This window comes from Chelonia mydas, chromosome 15 (genome assembly GCF_015237465.2).
Source record: "Chelonia mydas isolate rCheMyd1 chromosome 15, rCheMyd1.pri.v2, whole genome shotgun sequence".
Taxonomy (NCBI): Eukaryota; Metazoa; Chordata; order Testudines; family Cheloniidae; genus Chelonia; species Chelonia mydas.
In genome coordinates this window covers 9,876,535-9,898,435 of record NC_057856.1, presented here as the reverse complement: position 1 = coordinate 9,898,435, position 21,901 = coordinate 9,876,535, and the positions used below count along the sequence as shown (strand labels likewise).

The window sequence follows — 21,901 nt, the reverse complement described above, 5'->3', positions numbered from 1 at the left end:
AGGAGAATTTCAATCTCTGAAGCATTTAGAAGCTAATAACGTGGCTTTTGTATCATGTTTTCCGAATGAATGAAAGAAAATCTGATTATTTGCACAACACTATTGTTATGCGAAAGAATCAGCGTCTCTGCTCCAAGTACATGATGCTGTGAAGGCCCAGGTGGAGACACTACATAATGACGCAACAGAATAAATACAACACTGCATCTTAGAGTTGGGCGTGGGCCTTATCCCTCACATGCCACGAGAAGCAAGGTGGGTCTTAAATTCTTTGGCAGTGGAGAGATGGAGCCGCAGCTTCCCGGGAGGCATCTGCTAATCACTCTCCAAACCAATAAGGTGGGAGGCCTGCAGGTCTGAGGGGGTGAAAGAGACAAAGGGATCTCCCAAGAGACACTCAGGTGAGCCACCTGGTGTGGAAACAGGTGTAGGAGGGGGTGGAGCTGAGTGCTGTTGCTTAGGAGCTGAAGCCATAATCTTGTGTTTAGGACATCACACTCATCTCCCTGACAACCAGTTGCAATGTCACAACCAAAGGGAGTATTAAGGTGATGCCAAACGTAGAATTTACAGCCAGGCAGATGAATTTGGAGCAAACGCTGAGCCTGTTTCCAGCCGTTGCCTCACACACTAAGCGACCGGCATTGCGTCTCCAGTGTAACCTAATGCTGGCATTGTGCTGTGTGACCCACATAACCCTCTTGGCACAAGTGGAGCCAGACTCTCCGGATGCCGGGGGTGATGCTGCATGACGGGACAAGCGTTAACACGGATGGGAAGAGAGATTAAAACAATGCATTAGTAACCGAAGCATGAATCCTGACTACCCAGGTTAAGCCATTCAATGAAATGCCAGGGCTCCATGGGTATCTCCTTGTTTTCTGCAGCGGGGGGGTGGGGGGGGGGAGATTGGCACAGCTTCTGAAAAGGTGAAAACGAGATAAGTTACCCCCAGTAACCACAATTTAAAATACACTGGCTCTCTGGGAGGAATAAACCACAGTACCTTGTAAATTCAGTGCCTTAATGTTACAATAGCAAATCAGGAACAAACCAAGCCAGCCAGGCACAGAGAGGCCTTCTACTGATTCTTTGTATTGTGGTACAGCTGTGCCCACATAGCTAGACTACAATACACTACATAGTACCTGGCTGTGATAAGAGACAGCTTGTGCCCCAGACAAGACATGGGGTGGGAGGGGCAACAGAGTGGCAAAGTGACTTGCCCAAGTCACATAGCAGGAAGTCAGTGGCAGAGCTTGAATTAGAACCTAGGTCGCCTGACTCTCTATCCACTGGACAATACTCCCTCTTTTCTATAGTCTCATAGCCCATGTGTGAGCTGGGCTATCTACATTATTCACACCCCACCTGTGGTTCTCTCATTCTGTGGCAGGGAGAGTCAGATTTGTTCTAAACGAAGCTGGCCAGACACGGTCAGATTCTCGGTATGTCAGTATCACTAGCCCTGCCAGCACTAGCTGCCACTGGGCTCTGCCTCAGAAGGGCCACTGATCCACTGCATCATTATTTGTCAGGATAGTGCTCGTAACTGGAGGGCCATGGTGGCTGTGTCCTTGGCAGAGATCCTGTGCTGGAGGGGATTAGCTTCTTCCAGCTTGCTGGGAGCTTGAACTGAAGAATCAAGCCTGGATACCGAAGTAAATAAGTATCAACTTTATTAATTGCATCTGCGCTGCCTGGCTATCACACAGCATTGACTCAACTCCCAGGCCCTGCCTCGTCACACACTGCACCCAGCGCAAAATCGGGGAACGGATTCTCTGAGGGTGGCGTCTCCTTCACTTATTTTGCTGCCCTTGGCGGGAGCCCAGCAAACTGGAGTTCCAGTTCCACCTCATTATACCAAAGGGGTGGCGGCCAGAGGTAATGCTCAGATACAAACGTTTGTGAAGTGGGGGGGAATCACAGGGAGAAAGTTTAGATCCAGAGTCTTGATTCAGGTCCATAGAGATGGGCCCCCAATGAGAAATTTTCATCCAAATCTGTTTTTTCCCCAGGGGTTGGCGCAGGTATGGAATAGGACCCATCTCTGTAAGCCAGTGGAAGATACTCAGCTGGTAGACACCAGCTTAGTGTCACTGACAGCTGTGAAGCTAAGATGATTTGCACCAGCTGAAGATATGTCTCAGTACGCTGTGATTCAGCTGTGTCTGAGGGGAAAGTCTCTCTGCATATCAGGCGATAAATGCTCCCATTCCCTATGCACGGCGGGGGAGCAATGTGTAAGGAAGCAACTTGCCATTTGCCGAGTCTGGCGAGAACGTCTGGTGGCTGAAAAGGATGTTTGGTTTCAACAAAACTATTTAAATGATCAAATATGTAAGAAAATAAACCTAACTCTATGGATCGGCCTAGAGATTTCAAGGCAAGGAAACCAGTCCATCTCTATTGTGATGGGAGGAACGGGTTCTATTCTAGCACGCCTCTATTTATAACTCACCAAATTGTCTTCCTCTCAATGGTCTCCAGCTTAATTAAACATAAATCCGCAGGCTCCCAACCAGAAGCAGCATACTCTAGGGAAGGAACACTGTGGACGGTTGCCAGTTCCTTATAAAGTCTTATTAACAAATCTTGCATGGTGCTTCAGTCTCCTTAGAGTTTATTATAAAGGTTCTCAAGAGTCCAGCATAAGTCATTTGCCAATACTACAGCCAGATAATTAGCTGAAATTGCTTCATGCACAGGAGCTCTCTGTCAGGCACTTGCGGGGCAAGAAGAGCTAGGAGTCTAGAGGATTTTGTGAACTGGCAAGAGGAAGACTGTTCTGTTGGTAACAGCAAGTTGCTGCCGCTCACAATCCAGAGGCTGATTTTGCATGATAGGGTGGAGCAATGGTAATTAAATATTCATGGTAAATAGGCCCAATGGCCTGTGATGGGATATTAGATGGGGTGGGAACTGAGTTACCCAGGAAAGAATTTTCTGTAGTATCTGGCTGGTGAATCTTGCCCATATGCTCAGGGTTTAGCTGATCGCCATATTTGGGGTCGGGAAGGAATTTTCCTCCAAGGCAGATTGGAAGAGGCCCTGAAGGTTTTTCGCCTTCCTCTCTAGCATGGGGCACGGGTCACTTGCTGGAGGATTCTCTGCTCCTTGAAGTCTTTAAACCACGATTTGAGGACTTCAATAGCTTAGACATGGGTGAGAGGTTTTTCACAGGAGTGGTGGGTGAAATTGTGTGGCCTGCGTTGTGCAGGAGGTCAGACTAGATGATCATAATGGTCCCTTCTGACCTAAATATCTATGAATCTATGAATGTTTCGTATCGCTATCAGGATAACTGAAAAGGCCTTTTTCTGGTGTAAAGATGAACCAGCTTGATTGAGGGAACAGATTGGAGAGAGCCATTATCAGACAGCTGTAAAATGAGCTTCAGATTCAAGAGATGCCTGAGGATTGGATAGCTTTGCTGCCCTGACATTACAGCTTGGTGGGGAAAGGTCACCTTGAGTCATAATAGTTTGACACACTGGCCCACGAGCGTTCCTCAGCCCAAACTGACTGTCCTCTAGCTGGCAGCTTGGAGCTCAGTTTGTATGGACTCTTCATTCAATCCTTGGTGCCTGCTGAGACTCCCAACCAGGGTGGTCTTTCGAGCTGGTGAAGTTTTTCTGACTGTGTGTGACAAGGACACTTTTGCCACTGGGAAGTAAACTACCAGCTTTAAAGCCACCACTGTTGTATGAATGTTGATGGAATGTATGTGCCCATACAGTCAAAGGTGTTAACATGGCCCTGTTCCGGTCCAGCAGTTTTAACCAAAGTTGGGGGGTTGGTATACAGAGACTTCAGCCTGCTTAGTACCATGGCAAACACAGCATTCAGCACCCTTTTATTAAAGATACAGCAAAAGAAGGAGAAACAGTTAAATCCTTTGCAATGTAAAATATTAAATAAGCCTTTCATTTTAATGCTATCCCTTGTTTCCTTTCCCTTTTGCTGTAGCGAGTTTTCAGATGGAGCCTCCCCTGTTTGACAATCTCTCAGATGGTCTTAAAGATGATAATTGCTGTCTTTTGTGGGCGGGGAGAGGGGAAGAGAAGAAACATGAGTTGAGATGGGCTGGAGCTGTTGTTATTGTTGGGGTTGTTAAAGTCTGATCCTGTTTTCTAGAAGCCAAAGCAAGACAAATACGCCCGGAAGGGGAGAGAAAAGAAGAGCAAACACAGAAAATGCAGCTTCTGTCTCTGGTATTGACTCTCACTTGCATAGTATCACAGTCCTGGAATTATATCAGAAGGCCTTTTTGTTTGAACTAATTCAGTCTTGCTCCCTTTTGCACCTTTTCCCATCAATATTTGCTGTAGGTTCTTGTGACATGTTATGAACTTGCCCTCACTTTTCACAGCTAAGCTCACACTGAGGGTAAATATGTAGCCCCACTTATTACAACACCAGCGAAGCCTTTTCCTGTTCCCTTCCTTAAAATCCCCTCTTCCGTAATGCAGTCAGAAACTGCCCTCTGGTAACAGCTCAGCAATGGTGAGTTATGATTGCTGCTTCTCACTGGCTATGCATTGTGGGCAGTGCTCGTCTGTATTAAAACACCCTATTATTTCTATTACCCCAGTCTGCTTCACCCCCAGCCCCTGTCTGCTTCTTCCGCCTCTTGTTTTGTCTTTTAAGCTGCTCTTTTGAGCAGGGACTGGCCTTTCCCAGATTTGTACAGCGCCTAGCACATTAGGACCCCAGCCTGCCTGAGGTCTCTTGGCCCTACTGCCACACAAAGGATTAACTCTCATACCAGCTGCATGATCTACACAAAACAGGAGGTGCCGCAGCAATAGCTCTTCATCAGCTAGTCTTGCTGGAACGTGCTCTCTTTCATTGCCCTAAAGGCCAACCCCAGCCCCTTTAAAGTCAATGACAGTGTGATTGACAGCCGTGGGAGCTCCATTCGGCCCTCGGTCAGGAAAAAATAACATGGCCTGGAGAAGCTTGGCAGGATTCCCTTGCTTCCATCTGTTCTCCCCCTTCCCTCCCCTCTCAAAAAAATTCTTTCCAGCAGGGTTAGAGGCAAAAAGAAGCCGAGATCAATATTTTCGTTCAGCTAAGCTGGCCGTTTGCTGTGGAATGACCTTGTACCCAGCTCTCATTGTAAATATCACCCAGAACGTTCCATGACTCAGGCTCTCTCTTTCTCTCTCTCTTTCTCTTTCTTTTTTTTTTAAAGGAACCCATCGGGTCAGCAGTCTAGTCTTTTGAGTTAGCTCTCAATCAGCGGGAGCTTGCCTTCCCTGGCTAAGCAAGGCAGCAGGCTGCAAGGGCCCCCATCACTGGATTCCGTGTGCTGGCATGAAGAGACCGGGAGCTCGCCAGGTAAATCGTACTGGATCCCGTGATTCATCCAAGGCTGTATTCATTTGTGTTTTGCTTCCAGGGTCATGTCAAATAATCTCCGTATAGCACCGTCCCGCTGAACATATACGTGGCTGGTTGCAGTAAGTCCTTTTATCCCGAGGAAACTAAAGGGGAGATTCTCCCTAAACCGAGAGCAGGTGCATGTTCCGCGGGACTTAGGGAGATGGTGCTACTCCCTTCGAAAGATGTCCTGTTGCTCCCCACCCTTGCCCAGCTCAGTAGTTCCAATTAAGACTCGCAATGGCTCCTAGAAGGAACTGAATGCAGGAGAGGGTCTGCAGAAACATCACTGAACGAGCCTCGAGTTAGACCCTGCCTAAGGTACAAGTACAGCCGTGGCCTCATAACCAGCTCATGCCTCTCCTGGCTGAGCCCTGGACAGTGCACACAATGGAGGTGTGTCCATGCGGCAGCTTTTGTCCCAGCACCTCCCTGTATATCTGCAGAGCTGTGTCTGTATTAGAGCATTCTGGGAAACTCTAGGAAGCTATCCACTACTGTCTGCGATATGAGAGCCCATGCAGGGAGGGCAGCTGGCCACGATTCAGCAGGAAATGAGCTTTATTGGAGGCTAACACAATCAATGGGCCAAGACTTTCCAAAGGAGCTAGTAGTTCTGGCTGATCACCTTGCAAGGGCCTTATGTTCAGAGAATGAGTGATGGGTCTGTCTGAAATCCAGGCCATTTTAAGGTACCTCACGCTGGGCACCTAAAAACAAGTCACTTTGGAAAAATCTTAGCTCTGAGTTCTAACCACATCTGCCCCCTCTACAGGCCCAGCCTGTAGTTCCAAACAAAGCACGGTTTATGTGCCAGCTCCTCAAGGAGAAGTAAAGATCCACTCCTTACAGGGCAGCTTCTGAGTGTGTAAGTCCTCAGGAGCTGGAAAATGCTTGGCTCACCCTGGTTTCCAGGAGAAGATAAACAACAGGATCTGTCCTGCTAGGTGGATGCCTGGTTCTGGTTCTGCTGACAATCCTCTTGGTCACTTCACCCAACCCATCCACCTGGTCCCTTATACAGAGTGTGAGGAGTTGGGCCTTCCCTTCCTCAGAGCTGCTTCTACCTTCTCCTAAGCATCTTTACACTGAGGATGCACAGCTGTGGCCCTGCTTATGGAAAAGGGGGTTAACTCTTTCCTCACCAGTCGAGGGATAGGCTCTGCACACCCCATCACACTGTCTCAGTAGGCGATAGATTCCTGCTCATAGAAAGACCCCAGCAGCACCTGGGGCAATGCGTGCTGGGATTTCCTGCTGCACACACAATAGAGAGGATGCAGGAACGTGGTTGTGGGGGGTTCTGTCCATATGGGCAAACCCCAGTGGTGAGACCTGGTTACAGGAAGAGAGACACATGTCAGCCTAGGCTGCTGCCATGGTTAGCTGCCATGGTTTCCACGCAAGTATTAACCATATTGTGTGAGGACATCACCCATGCCGCTAACTGGTTGCAATTTGTTTACGAGTTCTAGTAGGAACAGGGCCTCGTACTGATAAGAAGTGTGCCGGATGGGAATGTCTGAACTGAAGAACATTCAGCATAGTTGTTATGGGAAAAATTATTGTACCAGTAACACTCCCATTTTGCAGCATTGTAGAATGCACGAGGGAGACACGGGGACAATTAAAACCCCCTAACAGTAGAGCTTGTTGAAAATCAGAGTTTCCAGCATGTGGAAGAGTCTGATAATTTGAAATTTGGTTTTGCCCAGAGTCAGGATGAAAAGTAAAAATATCAACATTTTTAATGGAATGGGAAGTTCTGAAACACTTCAATTCAGAAGTGTCAAAACATTATGGTTTGTGGAACCAAACTGAAGTGTTTTGTTTCTACTCGATTCAACATTAATCTGTGTCTTCTGAGCTGCTGCAGTGCCCTATGGGAGTTGTTGTTGGAGTGCCTCCTGCCACCTTTCTCCTCTATGGGCCGGGTTCCCTGGCTGGACTGCATCTCCCATGATACAGTATGATCATGTGACTCCCATGATGCACTGCAGCAGTTCAACCAGAGGTGAGATTATGGTGCATCACTGGAGGTATAGTTCAGAAGCAAAGGGAAGCATGAGTCTATAATTCCCACAAGGCACCGTGGCAACTCAGACAGACACAGATTAATGTCAAACTAACGCAAAAAGAAATTTTTTGTTTGTTTTCCTGACAGAGTATAAAAAAATGTCAGCAACACAGCTATGTTCCCCATGGAAAATTTTGATTTTGCAAAAACTGCATTTTCCGTCAAAAAAAGAGTATCATTGTAAAATTCTCAACCAGCTCAACTTAACTCACCTCCTGTCCCAACCCCCAACCCAATCATGAAACTCTGCTGCTCCCCCTTTGGAGACTAGGCTTTTTGCCATTCCCCTAAACCAATCAAATCCTAGTTGGTTTCTGGAAAGACAAACACAACAGCTAAGAATGTGAACTAGTTTTATTCATCAAGTTTGTCCAATAAAAGCACAAATCCTCTTTGGGAAAAAGGTTCCAAACATGCACACATTTTGAAATATGTCAGATCTGTCAGTTTGTCTGTCTACGAAGCAACAGCTGTCCATCACTAGTGCAGATACTGGCAAGAGGCTGTAAAGAGCAGTAGTTCAAATAAGGACAAAGAAAAAGATGCACAATTGGTATGACTATAGAGTTGCATTTGAATTGAAGAGGAGAAAAGATTTTTGATATTGTCATAAATATTCCATCTCTAACATATAGCAAAATAATAATAATAAAGAAGACATCCACTTTGTTCTGTCTGATATACAGATAAACAATATTGGAGCACGTAAGACCTCTATAAAACCTTGGTGAAACTGTGGGCTGTATTGGATACTTATTGCTGAGGGGGAAGTATCGAAGAGAGAAGTTGGAGCTATGGAATTATCTACTCCAGTTTCAGTAAGACTAGCTAGGATCAGAGCCCATGAGCAGTTTGTAAGGGGATTTCAACCACTGCTTGGACCTTGCTATGGTAAATTCTCTGCCCCATGCTGGTCAGTGTCAGCTAACGGAGAAAAATAAGTGACCCATAATAGCGAAGTGCAGTTTGGTCTCGTAATTAAGGCACTTAACTAGAGGTCAAGAGACCTGGGTTCTATTCTTGGCTCTGCCAATGACTTTGAGTACGACCTCAGGCAAGTCACTTTGCCTCTGTTTCACCTCCCATCGTTCATCTGTCTCGTCTATTTCGATTGTAAGCTCATCGGGACAGGGACTGCCTACTACTGTGTGTATGTCGAGTGCCTAGCACAACAGGGCTCTGAGCTCTCTTAGGCCATCTAGGTGCAACCGTATTACAAAGAACAACGTTAGTAATGATACTGGATACCTACAGTCAACCACCTTCTCCCAGCGCAAAATCAATCTGATTAGAACAAGAATATATGTGTGTAAAATGTGAGGAAACAGGGCCCTTTAAGAAAATATCCAATGTACACTTCCATTCAGCTAATGCAATCACATCTGGAATTGGAGAGAAATCTTTTCAGGGAGGGAGCAGGAAGAAAGGGAACGGGGAAGACACTTTAAGCACAGGTTGCTTCTTGGCTGTCCATTGGGATCTCGTTGCCATAGCTGCTGTCTCCGTACTGGCAGTAGGGTGGAATCTGTGGTGCTTCAATAATCAGCAGACCCTCTGGCGATAAGGAAGCAAAAACTGTGACAGGATCCACCTCATATGGGAGTCTAAAAAGAGGAATGGAAAATTAATGGGGCTGCCAATCACTTTTCTTCAGTGTCCACTACATTGCTTTCCCCTGTAGTTTTCAGACAAACACTTGTGGTAGGAGAACACTTGAACCTCTCTGGCCACTCAGTAACAGACTTAACGGTGGCAATTTTGCAACAGAAAAGCTTCAGAAACAGACTCCAAGGAGAAACTGCTGAGCTTGAATTAATATGCAAACTAGATACCATTAACTTCGGTTTGAATAGAGACTGGGAGTGGCTGGGTCATTACACATATTGCATCTATTTCCCCATGTTAAGTATCCTCACACCTTCTTGTCAACTGTCTAAATGGGCCATCTTGATTACCACTACAAAAGTTTTTTTTCTCCTGCTGATAATAGCTCAACTTAATTAATTAGCCTCTTGCAGTTGGTTTGGCTACTTCCACCTTTTCATGTTCTCTGTATGTGTACATATATCTCTTCTTACTATATGTTCCATTCTATGCATCCGATGAAGTGAGCTGTAGCCCACGAAAGCTTATATTCAAATAAATTTGTTAGTCTCTAAGGTGCCACAAGTCCTCCTGTTCTTTTTGCAGATACAGATTAACACGGCTGCTACTCTGAAACCTGTCACTTGTGGTTGTTACCTGTGTTGTATTTTCCAAACTGGGCTTTGTGGCAATTCCATTTTCGCATCACAGCATGCTATGCTCCTACATCATTACTGACTTGTCCATCCTTCGTATTTTCCACTGGTAAACACTGCCTAGGAATAGCCAAAATGGCTGCTGGAGAACACAGCTGCTCCATAGAAAAGCAGATGCAAGTCTCTCAATAAATTGACTCTTAAGCATAGACAGATAGTTCAGCTGTAGGGACCATCAAGTCAAGTAAAATGTCTCCATTACTCAGGGTTAACAAATATTGTGGCAGGGTCACTTTTTGCTAATAAACAGCAATTAAATATTGTGGGGCACATTTGAGTTATTGAGCGGTATATTTTTCTTGGCAAGCTATCCTTATACTGTATTGCACACACCAGTGGAAATCCGCATTCGTGGAATGGGTCTAGCCAGTGTCACTTTCAGAGAATATGGTCACTCATAAATTGGACGAAAGGTGGTTAGGAAGAATGGTCCTGTGGTTAGTGCACAGGACTGGGAGTCAAGAGTCTTGGGATCCTTACCCATCCCTGGCACAGACTTGACTGAATCTCTTAAATAGATCGCTCTGTGCCTCAGTTTCCCCATATGTGAAATGGTAGAGATATTATTTACATACATCATGGGCTCTTATGAGGCTAGATTGGTTAATGTTTGTAAAGAGAACCCTACATGGAAAAAACATATAGAGATGTACAAAGAATTATTTAAATCACATTAATAAACCTCAAGCAGATCCAGAAACTCATTTACCTGCACGGAGACTTGGTAATGCCTTGTATTATTAATTATTATAACTGTGCATGTTCTGTGTATGTTTAAAGCCCTCTCTTTTCACTACAAGGCTCTCAGTTTAATCTCATCTGCAGATATGTTTGACTGGATGCCACTCACAGCTTATGCAGTTTGAGCTTCTGCAAAGCCCAAGTAAATCATCTTTATGTCACAGCCTGCGTCATGGCAAAAAAACCCCCATGCCCAAATAAGGAGTCTCTCTGACTGGTTACTAAGTAGCTTGCCTGGGCTGGGCAGGGTAAATCTGCTTTCATACTGTTGTCTCCCATCTCACCCAACCAGTTTGCACTCAGGCAGGCAGGCTTGCTTGCATTTAGCATCTGGGCAGAGACGCCTCCGTGCAAAGCTCGGTCCGATTTTGATTTCCAAAGAAATCCATCATTCTAAATTCTGCGGATTGGACCCTCACTTGCTCTGCAGCTTGGCTCACCATTTGCGCCAGTGCAGAGAGAGGGTGTCATGCATTCATTGTGACGGGGTAAACTCTGGCATTCACTGTGCACTGGGTTCAAATGAGGGAGCAAGGAGCAGGACAATGGTAATTGGGCCCTGGGTGTCTAGTTTTGGGGGCTTGGCAAGGGAATGGCCACAGAGCCACAAACCTAAATCCGCTCTGACCGGGGAACACACGTCCCCCAGAGGCTGTGACAGCCCACGGACACTGCAGGTGACAGCAGCACAGCCACTCCCTGCGACACGCCTGCATTCGAGGCGGGAAATCCTGCCTCCAGAGCCCCACTCGGCTGCTTTGCTCCTAGTCCGGTTCCTCAGGCTTAGCACTGGCTGGGCAGCACTTGGCTCTGCATGCACCAACACCCCGACTGCTGGGCGGGGAGCAAGTCTGAACAAAGCAAGGGGCCTGAGTTTGATCTCACGCAGGTAACTCTGCTGACATCGGTGCTTTTACTCCTGACTTACACCAGGGCAAGTGACAGCAGAATCAAACCCAAGGTGTCACCTCTGGCATTATGCTGCAGAAGACAGGCAAGGAGGGGCGGGGGGGGGGGGACGGGGGGGGGGTGCTGGTCCATCACAGCTGCACACACAGGGAGGAGGTCTGGTAAGGTGATTCTGAGATTTGAGGGCAGGAATAACGTTTTTTGTTTTTAGGGGTGCAGGAGGGAAACTAGTATCCCAGCACAAGAGGATCTCATTTCACTGGTGGCCACGCTGACCGGCCTGACCCATTTGCATTATGCTAAAAAAGCTCTTCCCTTTACCAGTTCTTAGCAGATAGTTTCACCAGGCAATAAGGCGGGGCCTCTTAAAGGAAAAGTCAATGTACCTGCTCCTTCTCACTTGTTGCTAAACAAACGCCCTGGCCCAATTGAAAAGTGCAGGGCAAGTCATCCAGGGCTTTGGTCCCAGTCCAGCGGAGCACCTGAGCACATGCATAACTTTAACCACGAGCTGCTCCACTGACCACTATTTAAATTATAAACATTCTTAAGTGTTTTCCTGGCCTGGGGCCTTCGTTTCCATTCTGGGCCCTTTTTATTGTCTTGTAGAGAGTGAGAAATTTTTGTGAGTTAAAAAATAAATATCTAATGCCAATTTTTTTTTGAGTCTGAGTATCTTTTCCCTGATAGTTTTGACTTCTCCTACCTTTCTAGTTTTTGGAGGTTGTGACATTTCCTTTCTTTTCCCCCCTTTCTCTTTATTTCCCCTAATATGAACATTCCAGCCAATTCCAAATATATAGTCACAATAATCATAGTTAGGATTATGGCTGGGTAAGTGTTAAGAAGAGATCTGTTTTGCCTTAGTCATGCAATATTTATAAGCAGCACTAGCTAATGAGCCATTCGCCTTGCGTTACAGAACCACCACAGCCAGGAACATCAGAGGAAATAAATCTGTCAAGTCCTGCTGTGAGCTGGGAACGCCCACCCTCTGTAACCCTTCCCATTTGTCCAGCCTTGTTCCTCTCCAACCTGCCCTGTCCAGCTTTGACTTTCCTGGCAATGGAAAGGATATTTGCAAAACATTTTGTGACATCCAGGTCTATCCCTGTCTATATTCTACAGAAGCTTAAGGTTAAATGTACGGATTAAGGTAAAACACTGACACCCCACCCACAATATGTGCCTTTGTGGTGGGAAAGAAACTGTAAGGTAGTAGAATTAGAACTTGGAATTGTCTGATGTTTGTTGATTTCCAACACTTGGCCCTGCTCTAGAGCATTTTGCCTATAGACCTTAAAGTGCTTTTCAAAGCTGGGTAAGGCATTACTCCTGTTTTGCAGATGGGGAAACTGAGGCATAGAGAGGTTTTTTTTTTTTGTTTTTTTTTAAGTGACACAGCAAGTCAATGACAGAGAAGGGAATAGAATCTAGGTCTCCTGCTGCCCAAGAGTAATACAAATTCAGTTTCCCCATTAACATGCATTTCCTTGAAATAGACACAAGTTTGCAATCAGATTTGAACTGCCCTGAAGCGGAGGGAAATTTGGAGCTGGGTTTTGATTTGACTTGTTCTCTAAAAGTCAGCAGTGAATTTTAGGAGCATATGGGCCTGGGAGCTTTGTTTGGAATCACATTTCGCCTCACTCCTGACTCCACCCCTCCAGGGGTAAGAGAGGAATTTGTTGTCTTTGGCTTCTTTTCTAAGACTTCCGATAATGAGCCTGTTTTTGTATGGACACCTGTTCTGCAGGAGCTGGCTGGAGACATGGCGACTCCTCTCCCTCATTTCACCCTGTGGAAATACCTTTCCCTGCAACTATCAGGCTGGGCTGGATTTGAACTGATGAGAGGCAAGAGCATTGCCATCAGCTGTGCAGTCTTGTGGCTTTAAATTTCAGAGAGAGTTCTGGAGTGTGAATCATTCACACAGGGACTTAGGTGGTTTTTGTTTTTTTGTTATTATTACTCATGTACTCATAAATAGTTCAGAAATATTTTGTGGAGTCATTGGTCCAAATTCACTCCTGATGTGACTCCGCTGAAGTCAATATGATTACACAAGGGTGAGCTTGGCCCCCGCAATCTCTTGCGCCAACACAGACTTGGGCTTGTAATAACAAACCCGGAAAGAATGTGGTTTGTGGGCAGGGAATTCAACACGCTTCAAACACATCTCACTGGTTTATGTTTCCCATCTAGCTGCACAAGAAGCCAGACTTTATGGCTAAGGTTTTCAAAGCTGTCCAGGGGCTTTAGATACACAACTATTAATTTCAGTGGGAATGCTGACTCCAAATCACCTAGGCAGCCTCAAAAATCTCAGCCCATCTGTTGATGGAGTCAATGCTGGGGGCGTCCTACTGAAGGGGATGCAGTTGATGGCTTCTTGCAGGGCTGACCTCTATACTAGGGAATAATTTCAGCATTGGTCTCAATATTTACACTCAGGTTCAGTAACTGACTCCAATGTCTGCACTTGCGGGCCACCCTTTCAAGCTAGTGAGGTTACCAGTTTCCCCAGGAGTACACACCTAGTAACAAGACTTTAGCATCCATATCAACCTCATTTGGATGTCAGGAGGATGGGTGTGCATTAGGGGCACAGTCTGCCCACGGGTCAATCCCATTATAATCAATGGGACCCAGGTCATCTGAGAGCAGAACCTGGCCGTCGGTGGATCACAGAGAGCTGAGGGAGAGTAGCTTGATTGCTTGCTCAGAAAATCATTTCATGCTCTCAAAAATAAGAGACTGGTCATCATTTCTAAGTCCTGCTCTCCTCTGTGGAGTGAGAGCCCCATGTGGGCAAGCCCCATAAGAAAGAACTGAGAAACCACGGTGTATATTATACATACTGGATTTTCTTGGTGAAGTTCTTGGAGACTATTCCTCCTTCTTCCTGTTGCTCTTCATGTTTGCCTAGAGGGAACGGGAACACACAACAACATTGTCTCACAGGGCTGTTTTACAAACAGGCAAAAAAAGTTCTACTCAGTATCCCCCCCACACCCACTCCATGTTCAAATCTCCCTTCACAGTTTGACCCAAGCAAAGCTCCTGCTTCTGCAAGAGCCGCCTAAAAGAAAAACAACATGGGGAGAAGCTGATGGTGAAGGAACCTGCAGTACTAAGCCCAAAATTTAACAGCAAAATTTAACCATTGGAGAAGGAACCCTGCCTTCTGCATCTAGGTTAGTGGGCCTAATTCTTCTCTCCCTTACACTAATGTCAGCTTCAGTGGAGTAGTTCCTGATTTACAGCAATGTGAGAAGATACTCAGGCCCCGGTTCTCGATGTCGAGTCATAAGTAGGTGTCATGGGGTCAAGACTGCCCTACCCTTTTCATAATGCTAAATGGGAGGGGATCCTAGCCAGATGGGGGGAGGTTCCAGGGAGGTGGGTAGGTATGGAAGAGGTTGAGGAGCACTGCTCTGAGACTGCCCTTGCTGGAAGCCTAATCTTATTGGAGCCAAAAGCATGTGGACATCCAGGTTCTAGATGGGTCAAATACACCTCTATGTACTACAGATCCAAAATAGGAATAGGGTAACTGGGCTGTGCTCTCGAAGGCCCTGTTCCTGCACCAGTAAAACCAATGGGAGCTTTGCTATTGGCTTCAACAAGTCCTGAAATGTCCCCGCTCCAAAGTTCTCAGCGTCCTAGAACTGATCAGAGCCATTAGAAGGTTTTGTGGCGAGAAGGAATGGAGGTGGTGGACGGTGACAAAAACCGTGTGTTAAAGAAGATACTTAGAATGAGATACTTAGGGTAGCAAGGAGTTCACATAGCAGAATGAGACCGTCTGAACAGCTGGAGGTTGGGACAGATCAATAAAACAATTAGAAAAATCTATTTAGAATTCATAGGCAAGAGAGTTTAAATAACTTGAAGCGCTGGCAGGTGAGGCCTTGGTGGGTTCTGGTTGGCTGACACTGCTGGTTGCTTAGTATTGCTGTAATGAGCACAGAGCCCCAGACAATGGGGATAGTTCAAGACTATCTTTGGGGAAGCACCTGAACTTCTGAGTGCATGTAAGAGTGGGTGCAGATCCCACAGCAGCTGAAGCATGTCCTGTACCACCCCTATGCCCATCAGATTATCAGCCCGAGAGAGTCTCCTACCCAGTGTTATGGAAAATGGTCATGAATCCAAGTGTGATACAGTGTGGGAGATTTAGAGAAGTAGCGGTAGCCGAGGAAGTGAGGCTACATCTTGTGGAGGACTATGACAGTCCACACCTCCACCTTCTTCTATTTCAACTCTTTCCTGAGGGGTAATCTCCCCCAAAAGGCCTTTGACCCCAGTCCCCTAACCTCCCGGCAAGTTGTACATGCCAATACATGTGATTATGTCTCCCTCTACTGGCTGGTCCTAGAAACTCTATAGCAGGCAGCTTCTTTCTATGCTCTTCCAGGTCTTCCTCCTGACCAGACTCTCTCTTAGCTCGTGGAGCTCCCCTTTCAGACCAAGTGGTGAAGACCTGTGTTTTGGGTGCTGAAGGCATGGAATGACCATGGGAGATCTATCTGTATGTGGCCATGGTTTGCTATACTCACATCAAAATTGAATGAAACATGGAATTAACAAGGTGAGCTGAACTTCCCTACTCACTTGGTCATCCTGGTTTTGCCAAGCCCGTGTCTTTAAAAATCATGAGTGCCCCCAAATCATGACATTGGCTTAACAACCATGAAAAAAATGCCTTCTGAGTCTTTAGGGTCACACTTGGGCCACATTTTCACACTTCACAGCCAGGAGGGCTAGACAATTACCTTTATTGTGTAATGAGAGCTGAGAGTGTCACTTGATCCCATGCCTCCAGGAGCTGGGGCTTTAAGAAAAATCACTAAGTATCATAAGACTCCCAATAAAATCTCAGGAGGTGGCCACACTGTTGCCCCCTTATTTGTCTAGAAAGTATCTGGCACACTTTGGGTGCTCCTGAGCTATTAATAATGGACAGATAAGCACCCTCTGCTACATAATGCTCAATAGTCTAATTCAGCAACTACAGGGTTAAATTCCGGAATGTAGCACATGGCTTAATTGGAACATCCTGTGTTAGAGACCAGTGCTAAGGGTGAAACATGATTGCTGCTTGTTCTGAGACAATGTCTCCAATTAAGCCTGGGGCGTGTCTGCAAAGCAACAGAATGGCAGAAAACCTTGGGCTTTATTTCTGTGTTTAAATGCAAGTTTAAAATCCAAGTGGATGCTCTGAGAGTCTTCATTACATGGCAGATGTATAGATCAGAGGCCTCTGATAAATATACTGCAGTATAGATGTGGAATAATAATCAAATAGACCTGATTGTGATCTCACATCTGCATAAATCAGGAGTGACGTGAGTAAAGTTAGGGTGGTGGCATACACCCAGCGTCCAGAATGGAGCTGGATGAAATTCTTCAGACAGACAAAAAACTCTCTTCACTGAAAGATTCAGATTCAAGTTGACCTAAACATTTTGTGAATTTGTGTAGAATTCACTGTTTCAGTCACTCCTCCCCCCCATTCTGAAAAAAATCAAAATGTTTGGTTCGGCCATTATCTACAGCAAATGTCTGGATTCTTTTTTAAATTTGAAATGATTTTTTTCTTTCAAATTTTGTTGATCATTGTTTTAAATGTACAAAAATCCAAAAATAAAAAAAAACATTTGGTTTGGCCCAAAACGATTCCCCCGCCCTCCACCCCCACTTTTTCGGTTTGGCCAGCGAGCCAAAAATAATCAGTTCTCTGCACAGCTCTAGCTAGTCCTGAATTAGCCCCCAGCTGCGTCTGCTGACCCAGTGGCCGAACTTGCCATAAGCCACTAACTCTATGTATGGGGCGTGGCGTGCTTCCCCCCAGAAGGAACCTCCCCAAAGTCAAACCCAGCAGGAAGAAAACTGGTTTCTAGCTGCTGCTTCTCGGTTCCCTTTCACCAGGCAGATTCCACCGTAGCGGGAGTGGGTACAACTCCCATTGACTTCACCCGCTGGAAGGAGTTACCAGCGTCATATTTCATGGCCCAAAGAGCAGGCATCAAGCACCAGACCATGTTCTGCAGGGAGGCTACTACCAGCAGGCAGCTCAGACATGATCAGTTCCCAAACACAAGGACGAGCCTTCTCTCCCAGAGCAAGGCGCTGATCAGAACGGGCGGCATTTTGTTTGGTTCATCCGGTCCAAAGCTTATTTGTCACTTTAAAAAGAGAGTTCTCCCAGGTGCATCCCTGCTCTAGTGCAGGAGTCCCTTCTGGAAGGGGGAAAACCTTTCCGCTTAGTTACCCTGCTCCCCTGGCAAGACTTAGCAAGCAACAGCTCTCTCCTGCTCTCCCTAGCCTTAATCCTGGTTATGGTCACTTTTGCCGTGGTTTCCCAAAACCTTTGAGTCATAGAAATCCAAGCCTGACGAGATCCAGAAGGCTGCCATAGTCCATCCCTCTGTCAGGATAGATTTTCCCAATACTTTGCCCGCTGTAGCTTGATGGGTCATTGCACTCCAATGTTTTCACATTGTTTTGCTGCATGGCCAGTCTCCCTCCTGACACTTCAGACTGAAAGCAGATCTTTCTGGACTCCTGCCATGCCAGGAGCGGCCCGGTCCTTTTCCTCCCCTATCCCCAGCATAATCCTCCAACTTCCTTCCCCAGGGGATGGTGCAGCTCACCAGAGCACTTACAGCTCAGCTCTGTGAAGCAGAGCCTCAGCTGGTGTAAACCAGCAGGGCTCTTTTCAAGTCAAAGGGGTGAAATTGATTTACAACAGCTGAAGAGCCAGCCCTGGTTCTTTTACTTTTCTTTTCTTCTGTTCAGACCTTTCCTTCCCCCTGGCGCTTGCTAGCAGGGCTGTGCAGAGAGAATCTCATCAGGGTTTGTTTTTTTTCTGCCCACTTTATGTTTTCCTGGTAAAACATTATTTTTAATGCTACATTAATTGTTGGGGAATCACAATAGAATTTTTATGGCCTCCTCATTGAGCGGCAGTGAATTGGCTCCATCCCCAATGTTATTGCAGGGGATGCTAAATGAATTAACGATTAGACACAACATAAAGACAGGGTTTTTTTCCTTCCCAGGTTATTTCTTTTGTTATTTCTGCTCTGTTAACCGCTCCCTTTGTTTCCCAGCTTTATGTTCTGTTTCTATCACCCTTCCCTAACCCAATTGCACAATGTATGTGCTCCTCCCCTCCCCCACTTGTTAATCCTCCCTTATTTTAAAACCTCCACTTAACTCTTTCTGGTTCATCTTCGTTTCCAGCCCCCTTCCTCCTCCTGTTCTTTTTGTCCGGTTGTCCTGCCCCTTTAGGACTTGTTACTGTTTGGGGGAGGGGTGGACAGTGGGATTATTGCAGCATTCCTGACTGCCAGTAGCTGCTGAATGCCTGAGGACGTTGTAGTGAGACACTGTCCCTTTCAAGGAATTTCCCGTTGATACCATAAACTCTGGAATGATCCATAATTAACAGAATTGTCTTGGGGCCCAACCCTGCAAATGCTCACTACTGCCATGATTGGTGCTATTGACTTCATGGGGACTAATCACTTCAGTTGAACCCAGTGAGACTTGTTTGGCATGACACGTGTCGCCAAAGTGTAAAAAGAGGAACAGAGCCCAGGTCTCAGTCTGGGCTCACTGGGCTCTGCCCTGGATAGAGCTACCCGCTGTGTAGGATTTCATCCTGTGTCCAGCACAGTAATCAGGCAGCAAGTTCTTCCTTTATGGATGTGAACACTCTATGCTTTTTTGGGCTGAGATTTTCAAAGTTACTTATGTGCTTTGGACGCTCAATTTCCAATCCTTAGGCAGCTTTGAAAGTCTCACCCCTTGCCCTTTGCTTAGACTTTCACCCTGTCCAGTTTAATGAAATGAACGTCCTTACTAATAGCAACCTCGCTCATCAAAACTGGCAGACCATTTAAACCTCTAGGCCCTGATTCTCCTCTCACACTAGTGTAAATCAGGAACAACTCTATCAACGTCCTCTGCTGGGAAACCGGAGTAAGCAGAAGGAGAATCAGGCCCTCAAGCCTGTTAACCTCCTCTCGTTCTCTCAGCCTGGATGCTGGGAGTAGCCCCATCCCACACATTTTTGTTTGTCAAGTTCACTTTCCCTGCCTCAGGCTGCAGTGTTTGGGGTGCAAATGCTGCAGGGGACTGTTTCTTTGTTAAAATAAAGCTTACACAGGCGTGGCAGAAACTGCTGAAAATAGTTCTTTGAACCTTAGATTTTAGTAAGAGATTTTTTTTCAGGACCTAGATTTATTTCCATTTCTCTATGTTCCTTTTTTCTGTGCTTCCCTTCCTCTTCTCCCTGTCTCTCACTCACCTGACACTTCCACATAGCCGTCCTTGGTTTTCACCGTCAACTCCTCGGGTTTAAAGCTTTGCACGTTGACACACACCTTCCAGGGCTCCCCAGAGAAGGGAGCAGGACTCCGACCTTCAGGGTAACTGCTGAACCTGGAGCCGTAGCCAGGAGGGGGCATGCCAGAGGCTCGGGCCATTCCCGATCGCAGTGGACCGGGCCAGGTACTGGTCAGTCGTGGGCGAGCCCAGTCCAGCAAGTCTGCAGTCAGGTCCCCGGAAAAGGGGCACATTCCGAAGTCATCGTCCAGGAGTCGAGAGGACAAGCCAGGCTCTCTGAATCGGTCTCGGACATTTCGGTGCCTGGGGGAGTAATGGCAGGAAAAGGGCAGCTGGCTGTCAGCCATGATTTTCTTCTCAGTCAAAAACAACACGGAGTGAGGCCAAAACTCCCAACGTTGTCCGGCTCTAGAGCACAAGAAATGTCAGTGTTTGCTTTTGTGTTCCTTAGTGCGAAGTTTCCCTGGACTGAGTCATCCACTCCCCCAAACCAGAGTGGGGGACCTGCTGTGCTCGGATTCTGACAGTTTATATTAGTTTATACCCGTTCCCCAGAACCAACAAGATAAAAAGAAAAAAAAACAGGGCTGAATCATTCAAAACTTTAAAATGCAGGAAGCAGAGATTCAGGAGGCAGGGAGCGAGAGAAGAGAAAAAGTATCCCGTTTGTTTGAAATTCCACACCAGAGAAAGTGGGAGAGGAAAGAAAAAAAATACCTTGTTGGTGAAAAATCCCTTCGAGGGAGCGAGAAAATCCCAAACTTAAGACGCTTCTTTCCTCTGCCAACCTGCCCCTTTCCCTTCCGATCCCTGGCAGGAGCTTAAATAAATGTTTGTGCTCAGGGTCGAGAAACTTCTCTAACATTCCACCCAGCTGGGAGCCTTCTATTTATATGGCGTTCGGTGCTGGGGGTTGTGCTTTGCAATCCTTGCCGTGTCAGCTGAGTATTTTAGAGAGGATGAAACACCCTTGGAGAATCTGTGCTGTGACAGCTGACCTCTCCCACTGGGCCGGGAATACTTACGTGGGACTGCCAAGTTTAGGCAGCTTTCCTCACTTGCCCCTCCTTCTGCCCTGCTCCTTCCCCGCCTTTGCTCCCTCCCTAGCCCGCAGCAGCCAACATGCTGCGAATAGCTTCAGGGCTGACTGCACACCCCCTCGGCCCCCGTCACCATTTTAAAATACCCACTTGCCCAAAAGCTTATCAGAGCCCTCGCTCGCCTCTCACTGTAAGGACACCTGTTAGCAGGGGCTGGCTGAGCCAGGCACTGTACCGCTCAGCGCGAGTTGTGGCATCGGTGCCTGTATCGGGGTTAGTGACGATCTAGGGCTATGCGCAAGGGGTCAGACTTTTAAAGAGGGTCCGTGTGTACCAGAGCAGCCCGCTGACTCAGCCCTGGCTCTGGCGCCCAGTCCCCGCTACAGTCAGGGTTAGGAGAGCGATCCCCCGGGACGTGCTTCATGGCGGTTGGGAGCTAGATTGGGCCCTGGATTAGGTCTGCTTCTCCCACGGTACCCTAAGCAGCTGGCAGGGGCATGTGTTGGGGCGCCCCCCCCCCCACACACAATGGGGCAGCACTGGCTGGGGTGGCTGGCCTCTCCCATTGACACCAAGGCAGGAAGCTGGGGTGCAAACAGCATCTCCCCTCTCCCTTGGCACAAATCCTCCTCCCAGGGCTGCAGCAGCCCCTGCTGGCATAGGAAGCGTCATTTGTCCCCCCAGAGCTGGGGGCGGGGGGAATTGAGCCCCACTTCAGTACGCTGTCTCTGCAGCTGGCCCCGCGTACGGGTGCTGGGAGCCGTGGGGTGGGCTCTGGGGCGGTGCTGGCAGGGCATGGATAAACTGAGCACTGGATAATCCTTTGTTCAGGCTTGTACCAGTTCAGGGCTGGCCCAGGCTCCGCTGCCGGCCCGCGCCGTGTGTCCGAGGGCTGGGATGCTCACTGTGACAGCACGGGACAGCCATGGACTCTGCTCCCTCAGCCTAGCAGGGGGCTGGGAGCTTCTCGAGCCCTGCACCCAGCCAGACAAGGGAGGTTTCGGGCTCGCCTCACCCCAGCTCCAGAACGTTACCAGACCTGGGGAGGTACTTTTGGCATCACTCACACGCCCGCCCTCCCACGGCTG

General features: G+C 47.2%; 1 protein-coding gene across 1 annotated transcript; it reads right to left on the bottom strand.

Annotated features, from left to right (window-relative positions):
• Positions 1 to 7,801: 7,801 nt before the first annotated feature.
• On the bottom strand, positions 7,802 to 20,756 carry HSPB8 (heat shock protein family B (small) member 8). The gene is made up of 4 exons (XM_007071910.4): positions 20,491 to 20,756; positions 19,736 to 20,181; positions 14,277 to 14,340; positions 7,802 to 9,069 (listed from the first exon to the last, which is right to left on the bottom strand). Exons 2-4 carry the CDS (start codon positions 20,118 to 20,120, stop codon positions 8,910 to 8,912), a joined length of 609 nt encoding a protein of 202 aa, XP_007071972.2. The 5' UTR covers positions 20,121 to 20,181; positions 20,491 to 20,756; the 3' UTR covers positions 7,802 to 8,909.
• Between the last annotated feature and the right edge of the window lie 1,145 nt (positions 20,757 to 21,901).

Bases quoted from the DNA above. Each gene is read 5' to 3' on its own strand.
- HSPB8 (XM_007071910.4), bottom strand. From the start codon at position 20,120: ATGGCTGACAGCCAGCTGCCCTTTTCCTGCCATTACTCCCCCAGGCAC. The intron at 14,341-19,735 runs GTGAGTGAGAGA...CGTTCCCTCTAG, and splicing joins CGGCTATGTGGAAGTGTCAG to GCAAACATGAAGAGCAACAG. The intron at 9,070-14,276 runs GTATGTATAATA...TCCTCTTTTTAG, and splicing joins AACTTCACCAAGAAAATCCA to ACTCCCATATGAGGTGGATC.